We start from the raw sequence: 12,045 nt of genomic DNA, 5'->3' as shown, positions 1-12,045 counted from the left end.
CATATCCAACACTCCAGCCTTGAACAGTAAATCTCTCATGGTATTGCCACCATAGCACAGCTTTTTAAATATTCAATGTATACAGTCTCTCTCTTAGCCAAGTAGGCAGCGCTGCCCTTTCCAAACATGAATTTGTTTGCAAGGAGAAAGGGCTGACACACAGGTGTGCTTTTGCAACCCTGTTCAGCTAAATGCACATCCCCAAGTCTGCTGCTCTGAACCCTGAGAACTCCTTGACACATCATCTTTGCTCAATTCCAAGTCCCTTTTTCCAGTAGGCACAAACCTAAAATTTCTTTGATCTGCCTCTTACCACACAATTTATGTAGCTGTCTTTAGCTGCCTGTGGGTTGATTCTTGGTTTTCTTTTGGATTTTCTTCCCTTTCAGTCTTCATATCTTTTATAGAATTACCCATATGTGGGCCCAACCTTGAATGTCACCCACACCCAAACAAGGTTAAAAAGGTTTCCAGTGGACTTCTTGTTTTCGGTATTTTTGTGGAATACAGTATTTCCTACAGTTATTTCTGCTGAATGGCATAAGACTGATTTCAACTGATTTTCACTGTCCTACATCACTAGATTATGAAAACAGAAAGGAAAACCTGCCTATCCATACAAATTGTTATTAACTCAATCCACTACATTAATATTTCAAGGACTGTAATAACACTTGATCACCATTTTCCTAAATGGTTTCTGTGTTTTAAGACATATGCACATAATCAACTTTTTGTAAAGGGATATTCAGACTGTTTTTTCTATACTGCAGTACAACTCAATTTTCTTTACATATAATATGACATGTAAGGTCAAGAGAACTGTAAAATAATAACTTTTGCTTATACAGTTTAAGTTCACATTTTTCCTAAAAAAACTCAAATGAACAAAACACACACCCTAAATGTCTGTCAATAAAATGGTTGTGGTTTCACCTTTCCCCACCCAATACCACATTCCTACATGGCATCAAAAAAGTCAAGCTTCCAAACACAACAGGCCTAAAAAATATATAGTGGAATCAAATGGTACACAAAATGCAAAGCTTTAGTTACCTTCTTTTTAAACCCTATAATAATTGCAAATTTAAAATAGTGAATTACTAACTTTCTCTTCTGAGGTCAGATAAAAATAAGTCCTAAGGCAGCTTATTTGCCATATTTAGGAGACTCAAACCGAAGCAATGACAAACATCTGGCTATGATTCTTTCTGGAATTTTGACTATTTCTTCCTGGCTAGGGAAGAAAAACAATGAGCTGACCAACAGCACCTCAATTCCTCCAGCACAGCACTTAATAGGATTCAGCAGCAGACTATCCCTTGACTCCTCACATATTTAAGCTGTTAATACTTTCACAGCACAGAGGGGAAAAGCTTTCATGAAGGGAAGGTCTAAGCAGGCACAGGCAGAGCAAGGCAGAGAGAGAAGGGCAGTGCCAGAGCTGGGACTGGGCACCCAAGGCTCCTCACGGCACACAGCAAGTGCTTTTCAGTGCCCACAGCACTATCACAGTTTTTAATATACACACATTTCTTACTTCAAATTGCTCTTTAACAGCAGTCAAAAGTGCTGTTAAAATAATTTCTGCATCACCCCCATGAAAGTTCTAGGGGGCAGTAACACTAACAAAACATTGCTACTGAGAGCAGCATTTTTCTCTGTGCACGAGTGGGAAACACTCTCTCCAAACCATGGGAAGGATCTTGGAGTCAGATTGCTTCCTCTACCATCCCAAAAACCTCCTGCAGCCCCAGCCCAGCTCCTGATTTCAGGGTCTCCAATGCCAGGTCAAAAACAATGGGCATCCAAAGCGAAGTCACTTTCACTGCACCTTTTCAATCACAGATAAGTGCAAACTGCACAGAAACCAGAAAAATCAGAGTTATTCTATTCCATTCTAAACATAGGGATGGAGAGTAGCTTTGCACTTTTATTAATGCAATTTATAAATTTCAATAAGCCAAGGAAGTGCCCAGCAAAGACAGTATCACTATCAGAGTAATCATCAATTTTCAATTAGTATAGAATAAGCCACTTTGGTTTTGTAGTAATGTAATAGTTTTGCAAGGTACATCAAGGAACACCAAAGTAGATGAGCAGTGAGAGGGCACTATAAAGGGGGGAATTACAGTGTAAACTTATCTAACTAGACTGTTCTCAAGAATGGCAGTGGAGTGGAGCATCTCCCTACTATCTGTGCACTAGTGTCAGAGGGAGAGAGACACCTCAGTGTGGCAAGGATGCAGAGCATCATTACTTCACTACATTAAAAAAAAAATTAAAAAGACCTGCTCTCAAAACAACACAACAAAGATTGCACAAAAGAAAAAAATTCCAGGTTAAATTTTCCCTTAGAGTGGAGCAGGCAGGCAGACTCCCAAATTTCATTTGCCATCCAAGCAGAAGAGGAAGTATATGCCACTGAAGAAGCACCAAGTACTCCCCAGACAATTCAGTAAACTTGAATTGCAATATTGTAAACTTCTTTTTCTGGGGCATTTCCTCATAGCATAGAGCATAATTAATGTAAAATAATTTCCCAAATGACACATATTTCCTACACAAGGACCAACACATAGACCAAATATTAAACATCATGTGATGGCAGCAATTCCATTAAATGTCATTTTGGTGAATTCAACCCAGCCCAGACCCTTCTACTTAAGAGTCTGCCACATTTTTGTGCTGATCAAAAGCCTCCAAGTTTAATCTCTTCAGAAAATCTGGAAAGCTGGCAGAACTTCTACTGTAAAACTCTGATTACTTTGTAGTGTGCCCACAGTTTGAACTAAATTGAAATTGCCAGTCATTTATCTCATAGACTGCAAGACCACCCTTTGGACAGACTTAGTGTGGAGAAAAGAGGCCAGGTACCCCATAAAATCATGCAAGATTTGAGCTGATAAATAGGGAAAGAAACCAACTCATTAAAATAATGAATATTGCAGCCTAGCTTTGAATGGATATGTTTCATTCTCTCTTCTGCTTTAGAAGAGAAAGGAGAAACCATAAATAGCCCATTTTCAGCTTTTTAAACTCTAGAAAACACTGAGTATTTCTCCATTCCCTAACATTCAAATCAGATTCACTGGAGAAAGGCTCTGCCCAACATACTTTAAAGAATAATTCCCTCTTAGTAATTAATAAAATTCTTACTTAGAAATCAAGCCTTATAAAACAGATGGGGAAAATGGACAGAAACAGTGAACTTAAAAGGTGGTAGGATGCAGCTATGTGGAACTTTTAGCAAACTGTTCCAGGTACACCAGTAACACATAGAAAAGACTGTCCTTTCCATTTTTTTCTCTCTCCATTCATTACATCACTCTGCCAGTCTCGTCTCTTGCTCTTTGGCAAGTTAAAAAAAATCAAGTGGGCAACCATCATCTCCTGCCTGGAGAGAAGCAACTGTTTTAAACACATCTTGGAGAAAGGAAGGGATGACAAGGTAAAGCTGCATGGATTAAGTTGTTACTGTGGCTACTCTGTTTATCCCATGTGGTTAAAAATGCTACTCTGGCTCATTTTAGGCAGGGAGACAATAAACAGGGCTACTGCATCAGGTTCCCCCATCACACTGCACAGGGAAGGCTCTCTCCAGGCACTGATCCTACAGTCTGTCTGTCCTTCCATTGATACACCATTTTTCCCAGTAAAAAGTCACTTGCCATAGTTCTTACAGATAGAAGAGAAAATATTTTGAATGGGTGGGGGGAAAAACCCCAAGTCACTTTTTGTCATACCTACATCTCCCTGAACAGGCAGTGCCAAAACCCCATGGGAAAGGCTGTGTCCCACTGCACTGACAAATTACTGCTGACCTGAATCAAACATAAACCCCACAACATCACATCTTGTTTCCACATTTAGTGATAAAAATTACCAAAGCAAAGAGAAGTGAGCAAGTGGCATGGCAATCTGAACTTCCACTCTTCTAGGACAGCTGCTTGGCCATCAGTTTCTCTAACTGCTTTTTGAAAAATTACTGTGCTAGCACACACCACCTATTCAGCAATGTCAATGCCTTTTCCTGATTCCTGCCCTCCATCCCAAGTGAAAAATTCCCATTTTCCATGATAAACAGCAGTCAGCAGCTCCTGCTACCCCAACAGCTCACCAAAGAAATCAGGCAGAGGGTCACAGTTTAATACCTCATGACTATTTTCTATCATTTGCTACCTTATTTAGCCAAAACTGAAAGGCAATGGAGGCAGTGATAGCTGGACTGTAATGTCACAGCTGCTGACTCTGGACCTTTTTGTGCTCAATGCTCTGAAGCTGACCCAAGGTTGACCCTTTCTCCTCATCACTCACAGCATCAGACATGAGGTTTCTAAGTTCTTCAGTTCCAACTGATCTCATAAAGAAAAGCAGCACAATATTAATTATGGCTGCAGCATGGTGGTGCCCAAATTTGGGTGTTTTTGTGGTTGCCATAATCAGAGAGAGCTTTGCAGGTTAAAAAAAAACTAAGATAGCTCCTAATTATGGGAAACACATACAACATAACCAGCTGAAAGCCCCATAAACCTGCTTTTGCACTGTCTTTCAAAATTATAGAGCTGAGGGTGTTTCTTGGGTTTTTTTTTTCCTTCTTTGAATCAAAACACAAAAACACCATCTACATCAACTTGGAAAAATAAATAAAATTATACTTCAAAAGAACCAAAGTCAGTGGATTTTCTAAAAAAATATTCTAACATAATGTAAAGGGAAAAAAGAGGCTTTTGTGTTCTATGCAGTACATGAGGGATGGGTGGGCTTGCAGTATCATACACTGTGTACTCAAGTGGAAGGATACAGGCATGGCCTCAGTCTTAAAAAAAAAAGCAGATTCCATGTCTGACACTTGAACAGCTGGAGAGAATCTGTAGAAGACATCCCCAAATCCACTATTTCCTCAGAGTTCCACAGATTTCTTTTTCACTCTATATGAAAAACCCTTTTTGAGTCTATGCAACGAATCAAGGCTCCAAGTGCTAATTACAAATTAGTGACTACAGTTTGATACTAATGTAGAATATCTGATAACAACTGATCTCGGGCGAACTAGAATTAAACTCTGAGGTTAATGCTGAAAATGTAACAAAAATTGGAAGAAAAAAAAAATGTTTAAAAGCAGAATCTCTCTAATTTGTGCATGGCTCCTATGTCTTATGGCAGATTTCCCCAAGCATACTTTTAAATAAACATTTTCAGAAACACTGAACTGACACTGCTTCGGTGCATCCTTCTGAAAGTGTGCTGGCAAGCAAAGACTTTGAAACAGGAGCAAGTTTACTTGGAAAGGATACAAACCATTAAAATAATTAATATAAATCAGTAACTAAGGCAAAGCTCTTCTGCTCTCCCAGCTGCCAAACTGACAAAGTTGCATGTGGTTCAGGAAGCAAGAACATTTTGGCAGGAGATGGTTGGTGTTTCCCCAAAGCAAAAAACAAATAAAGACTCTCCTTACAGTATGTGCTTGTATTTAAAGTCTTAAAAATACAAAACATCTGTTAAAATATTTTAAAAAACAAGCCATGCAATTGATATCACTCATTGTAAGCAGGTAAAATCCCAACAGGAATCTTCATTCAGATGGTGCCTCAAAATGTCCCAGCTCTCTAGAGGTACATCCTTGTGAGCTTTAAATTATCAGAGGCTCAGTGTATTTGGAATCAGGTTTAAATATCTCTTACCTCAATGTCAAGTACTTCCACTGTGTTGTCCAACATCTTTATTTTGATGGGGAGGTCACGCTCGTGCACTTTGGCAGGTGATGATGCCATGGCAGTCAAGAGGTTCTGTCCTGGCTCCAAGGTACTCACTCCTGAGGTCTTCTGGGCACCCAAACGAGAGCCTGGTGTCTGCAGAATTCTGTATGTACCTTCTATCTCTCCCATCTTCCAACAGCAGGCAGAGACTGTAGAAATATGGAAGAAAATAGATGGTTAGGGTTACAGCCTGAAAGATTTTCCAGACATTCTGTATGAAAATACTACCCACTGAAGCACTACCACAAAATCCTTATTTAACGCTCTTAATTCCACTAGCAAAATCAGTAATAAGGTTAATGAAACTTAGACGGAGCTTGGAGCAACCTGGTCTAGTGGAAGATGTCCCTGCCCATGGGAGAGGTTGGAACAAAATGAGCTTTAGGGTCCCTTCCAACTCAAACCACTCTATAATGGCTAAAATCCAACAGCTGGGAAGAAGGAGGAAAAAAACCTAAAAATTCTGAAGCATGGTTAAGAAATGGGATAGTCAAACCTGTGCCTTCTGCCCTCCCAACATGAACATTTGAGTTTCTGATGAGTTTTGCTGCCTACCACCAACAGCATGAGCACTGGGGACAGAGAAGGGTAAGGCAGGTACCTCGCAGGATACCCAACCATCCCATTGACTGCACACCCAGATAACGAGAACTATTAACTTCCTGCATCCCTAAAATGATGACTCATTCAAAACCTTAACTGCTGGCAGCTCAGAGCCTTCATCAGGCACTGCTACAAGGAAACAGTTCATCACCTCACTAGCAAATCTACACCCAGTTTAAATCAGTGGGCAAAAATCTCAGTTACAGAGATGGACACTAGTGAAGGTAGGCTGACTCCTACAGCATGAGTCTTGCTGTCACGGCTTGCTGGCAGCTGTGCAGAGCAAATGTTTCATTTGACATGGAGAAAGAGTCCCATGCAGCTCTCCCCAGCTCTCTGATGCCACCAGAGCAGTGGTGATATTTGCACAGGGAGTCACAGTGGGGTGTACACGAAGGTGAGGCCTGTGTGCTCCAAATGCAGCACAGCCTCTGCCCCATGCACACTGCTGGCACCGAGTATTTGACAGCAAGGTGCAAGGCACCCAGCAGGAACACACAGGGAGGCTCCTTGGGTGAATTACCCAAACACCACACTGTGACTCAGCAGTCCAGAGTATGTGGGTACTGCAGTGGGACAGCCTTCACATGGCTCCACATGCAAAGGAGTGATAGGTTATTGTTTTGTAATAAATGTGTTTTGTCAGAAAAGAAGAGAGAGATCTCATGAAAACACACCTTTGTCTCTCTGTGCTCAGAGGAGGTAGGCAGCCTGCTCCAAGGATTTGAATGAAGCCAGCCCCATGTGTCATTACAAATTAGTTGGGGGTGGTTTATGCACACACATCAAGACTGGTCAAATGTCTTCCTAGCTTGCAGCCCATTACCTTTTAACATTTTGGGGGTTTTAGTTTTATACTTGTAGATCCCTGTAGAGATAAATTTATCCCAGAAGGGCAGACAGATGCCCACCTAATCTCACCCACCACAAGACTTGTGTGGCCTCTGAGTCCCTGCAGAGCCCTGCCCAAGCAGCACAGCTGAGACCACCCAGAGACACTGCCAGCCTCCCAGCTGGCAACATGCAGCGAGGAAGTGCGACAATCACAGAATCATGACGATGGGAAAAAGTCTCTGACATCATCAAGTCCAGCCCCTAACCCAGCAGTGCCAACACCACCACTAAATTATGTCCCCAAGTGCCCCACCCACACGTTTGAACAATTCCAGGGATGGGGACTCCACCACTGCCCTAGGAAGCCTGTTCCAATGCCTGACAAACCTTTCAGTGAAGACATTTTCCCTGATATTGATTCTAAACATCCTCTGCCACAGCTTGAGGCCATTTCCTCTTGTCCTGCTCCTTGTTCCCTGGGAGCAGAGCCCGAACCTTACTTGTCTCCACTCTCCAGTCAGGGAGTTACAGAGAGAAAGAAGGTTCCCCCTGAGCCTCCTGTTCTCTGAGTCCCCCAAGCTGTGCCTCATCTGACTTGTTCTCCAGACCCTTCCCCAGCTTCACTGCCCTTCTCTGCACATGCAGGAACCCAAAGCCAAATACAGCATGAAGGATGAGCTTAACCTTAAGAGTGGGCACACATTGCCCAGTGCCAACCTCCCAGCTTTGGGTGACAAATAATCAGAAAGTTTCTTTCCTGGGGTGTTTTGTGCATATTCTTTCATTGAACTTCTTGGTTTGTGTTTCCACACAGCCAAGGAGAAAAATTTTCAGGTCATGAATTTTAAAACCACTCTAACAACAAAATTCAAGGGAAAGAGATATCCAGGTTACACCTCTGACTGCTAATCTGAAAAGAAACCAGAGCTTGATCTGGTCATCTGTATCCCCTTGATATTGTGACCCTTATCAGCTAATTGCATGGTGAATTTTTACTGCTGGCATTCAGGAGCCCGTGAGCAACTGGAGCAGCCCATGATCAGCCATACTCCTCACGAGGCTCTTTATTAGCCACATGCTCTTAAAACAAGTGCTCCAGGAGCACTCACTCACTTCTGAATAAACAGCTCCTGGAAGAGACACATACAGCAGTTACTCAAAAGGAAAAAAATGCAAGCAGCAACAGCCAAGGCAGCACAAGGAACAGCCCTGCAGCAGAGCCTTCAGCAGCCTCCTCTCCAGCTGGAGCCAGCTGCTTCCCCAAGGCAAGGCAGGCAGGCCACCCAAGGCCAGACTCATGAGGAGCTCCTGGGTATCTCTCTAGCTTTGGTCACCAGCCAGGAGAGACCAAAGTCATATCAAACAGAAATTGCACATGTCAAAGTCCTTCCCCACAGGTGGTAACCAGAAAAGTGAACTCAGTGGGGCTTGACCTTGTGTCCTACTGATGACATGTTCCTAAAAATATTTACGCCGGCCAATATTCAGATTTAAAGACGAAACAAGCGCTAGGCAGAGCATATGATGTGCAGAAGCAAGGAGCTCTGCTCCAGAAGAGCAGTGGCCTGCTGTGCCAGCTGGGAGCATCTCCCCCATGCCACATCCTGTTCCCTCCCAAGGCACCCCATAATGCCATCACAACTATTAACAATCCCCAAACAGTCCAGTCTGTTCCCATTGCCTTCAACACCCAATGTGTGAGGAGAGCTAACCAAGCCGAGCACTATTTCCAGTTTCATCACCAGAGTTACATATCATGTTTTAAGTACTCTGACTACATATGGTATTTCTGGACAAAAACCATAACATCATGGTTTAGGAAATACTTCAGTCCAAGGGGCTGACTACATGGAAAGAGGAGGAAAATGAACTATAGACAGGCTGCAAGCTCCAAGAACACAGAATTTCTACAGGCAGAGCACAACATCCCACTACACCGAGAGCCTCCTGCCATGGGTGAGCCACAACAAGGGCTCAACAATGCAAAACTAAAATGTAATATTACCACAACATTGGTGTTCTGGGGGAAAAAAATCTTCCCTGCATTGCCTCTTCCTGAACTTGCTTGCACCTTGTGCTTATCCTGATAATTTCCTACAAACTAGGACTGGGCAGTAAAGCTTAAATCTATTCCCTGAAGCACAGTGACTGAATGAGTGTTGCTTTCAGTCCAAAATGAAGGAGCAAAACAAAATTTTAAAAAATTGGGTAGCTGTATATAATCTTTTTTTTTTTTTTTCTACTTTTTGTATCAGGTACTTTTTGAAATAGCCTTTAAGTCACCATGACTTTCATCTTCTGCATGGACGGAATAGACTTATTCTTCAGAAGCAAGACAGCATTCTCAGCTACCAGCAAATCTGGAAAGGAACCTTATACCTGAGGATATGCAAGATCATAGAAACAGCAAGTGCTTTGGGTTTGAAGGGGCCTTAAAGGCAAACATGTTCCAACCCCTTGCATGGGTGGGGACACCTTCCACTAGACCAGTTTACTTCAAGCCCCATTCAATCTGGCTTTGCCCAGTTGGATGATATCAGCAGCTTTCAAAGGAGATCCTCTGAGCACGGTGTCTTTTGGACAGTGGCAGGATCTGTGTTCCATCCCTCACCCATGCAGAAGGCAGATCTGAAGTGAAGCCAGTTTCCCAGTTGCCAAGTGGTCCCCACCTTCCATGGGAAGAGATCACTACACACAGAGAAGCAAGGAAGTACAAAAAAGCAAACTTTCCTCTTTTAACTTTCTCACTAAGCCATAGCCACCCCTTAGCCTTGCAACACTGAGCTGACAACAAATGATGCACCAGAAATCCACCACCGCAATGAAGAGGGATGAAGATTCCGAGGGCCCAGCTGTGAGAGGGAGCAAATTGTCCCCCTGCGACCTCACTCTGCCCTACGACCACCGCTGCTCCTTACGGGCTGGAAGGGTTTCACGGCTCTCCCCTGCAGAGCTGCACGGCCACACGGCTGGCTTGGAACCGGCTGGATGGGCGGGGACAGCGGGGAATGTCCGCAGCCGGTCCCTGCCAGGTGAGCGGTGCTTCAGGAGCGCTTCTCTGGCCAGGTTCCTCGCATGGAGGCGGATGCAGGGGACGGGCTGTGCCGGGCCGCGGGTGCTCATACACTCCCAGCCCGAGAGGGCAGTGGCGAAGCCGCCCAGGCCCGACCTACGGCAGCCCCCAGCGAAGGCGCTCTCTGAACCCCGAGGAAGCCGCTCCGCAGGCCCCGCCAGCCGCCGGGAGATTTCGGCGAGCCGGAGCCCTCGTCCCGGGGCCAAGAGAGCGCGGGCCGCAGACCGCGATCCCTTCCCCGGCGCGGCTCCCACACGAAGCGCCGGGCCCGGGGCCGCACCGCCCGGCAGCGGCGGAAGCGCGGCCGCGCAGGCGGGGCGGGCCGAGCCCCCTGCCCGGGGGCGCCGCTCCAGCCCCCTCAGCTCCCTCCCCGCACCCGCTCCCGGCGCTCCGGCCGCCGCTTCGGCCCCGGAGCCACCACCCCGCGCTCACCTCCAGGCCGGGCCCGCTCCGCCGCCGCCCGCGCTCACACCGGCCCCGAACCGCCCCGCCCCGCCCCGCCCCGCCCGCCGCCAGTGGGCAGCGGGGCCGGGCCGGGCCGGCCCCACCCTGCGGGCGGGTAACGGGGCCCGGGGCGGGTCCGCGGGGCCTTAGCTCCGCGCACCGAGCTTCTTCGCGGAGAGCGGCACACAGAGCGAGCCCTCCTGCTGCCCCACCGCCCGGCCGGCTCCGCCGAGCTCTGAGGATGATTTTATACCAAAGTGAAACCCGCGGTGTGGTTTTCCAGCCCGGGGAAGGATTTAAAAGACTATTTCCAACCGAAGCTGAAGGACAGCCCGTTTACAGGCTGCTGCCCAAGGCCTGCAGCCCAAAAAGGAGTCACATGAAATCCCCCCGTGCACACCCCAAACGTCCATCACTCACACTCCACAGACCTCATTTGCTCAGTGAAACACTGCCCTGGGGACGGCAGCCAGCAACCAGCCCCAGGCCAAGTAATGAACATTTTAGGTCTCCACTTAGTTAAATTTTTCACGTATAAATTTTAAATGGGGATAGAAACAGACTGAGCGCTACAGAATAGTAGAAACTGTGGGTGCTGCACAGAGGTATTGGGCAGTGCTGCTGGCCAAAGGAGCCCAAGACCACAAAAGCAGCATCATCCTCCTCACTCCCCAGGCAGCAAGCCCATCCTTCACTGACACAGACAAGAGCAAACCACTAGGAAATTCAGCACAGGACAAACAGATCTTTGCACTGTCTGGATTTCATCAGCTCTAAAGCTAAGGCCAAGGCCAGCAGATAACAGGATAGCCAAGAAAAGAGCTCTTCCTGAAAAGGGCCACCTTTGACACCCCCTGAATCACCCACAGCTTACTACAGTCTCCTCTTCAAATCAAAAAGCAATAGGAATGAGAGAAATTCTTGGGTTTCTCTAGATATGGATTATTGCCCAATAGCATGAGAAATGCATGGAGCCACCTTGTTTCTGAGAACTTGATCTTTTCACAGCAATATGGAAAACAAAATATTAATGTAGCATATGACTTTTGGTAATAAAAAACACATAAATTATGCAAAACAGCCCTTTCAAACAGAAGCAGCTTCATTACTTCTCACTCACCGAAAGGCAACTTGCAAATTTAATGAGTAATTCCTGACTAGCAGCATTCTCATCTCTTCAAAAGAGCAAAAGGCACAAGGTTTTAAAAAATATGTCCCATGATTTGTTCTCCTTAAAAAGTTATGTGGAGCTGAAGAATCTCATGGATACAGAAAAAAAAACATAAATGGGAAAGTTGCAAAAGTGTACACAACATTTTAGACAACTCC

The 12,045-nt window shown here is 45.2% G+C and overlaps 1 protein-coding gene across 4 annotated transcripts in view; it reads right to left on the bottom strand.

Moving 5' to 3' along the window:
* FARP2 (FERM, ARH/RhoGEF and pleckstrin domain protein 2) overlaps positions 1–10,798 on the bottom strand; it is a 73,684-nt gene extending 62,886 nt beyond the window's left edge. Inside the window, exons 1-2 of one of the 4 annotated variants that reach the window (XM_058843794.1) lie at positions 10,705–10,798; positions 5,688–5,911 (exon numbers count right to left, since the gene is read on the bottom strand). In XM_058843794.1, coding sequence (XP_058699777.1) covers positions 5,688–5,891 — 204 coding nt within the window. In that variant the 5' untranslated portion in view covers positions 5,892–5,911; positions 10,705–10,798. Of the gene's footprint in view, positions 1–5,687; positions 5,912–10,117; positions 10,418–10,704 lie in introns of those variants that run through there. The other 3 variants (XM_058843795.1, XM_058843792.1, XM_058843793.1) reach the window with 3 other exon arrangements.
* Between the last annotated feature and the right edge of the window lie 1,247 nt (positions 10,799–12,045).

Source organism: Poecile atricapillus, chromosome 8, assembly GCF_030490865.1.
Source record: "Poecile atricapillus isolate bPoeAtr1 chromosome 8, bPoeAtr1.hap1, whole genome shotgun sequence".
Lineage (NCBI taxonomy): Eukaryota > Metazoa > Chordata > Aves > Passeriformes > Paridae > Poecile > Poecile atricapillus.
The sequence above is the reverse complement of the archived record's forward strand: the minus strand, read 5'-3'. Positions and strand labels throughout refer to the sequence as shown.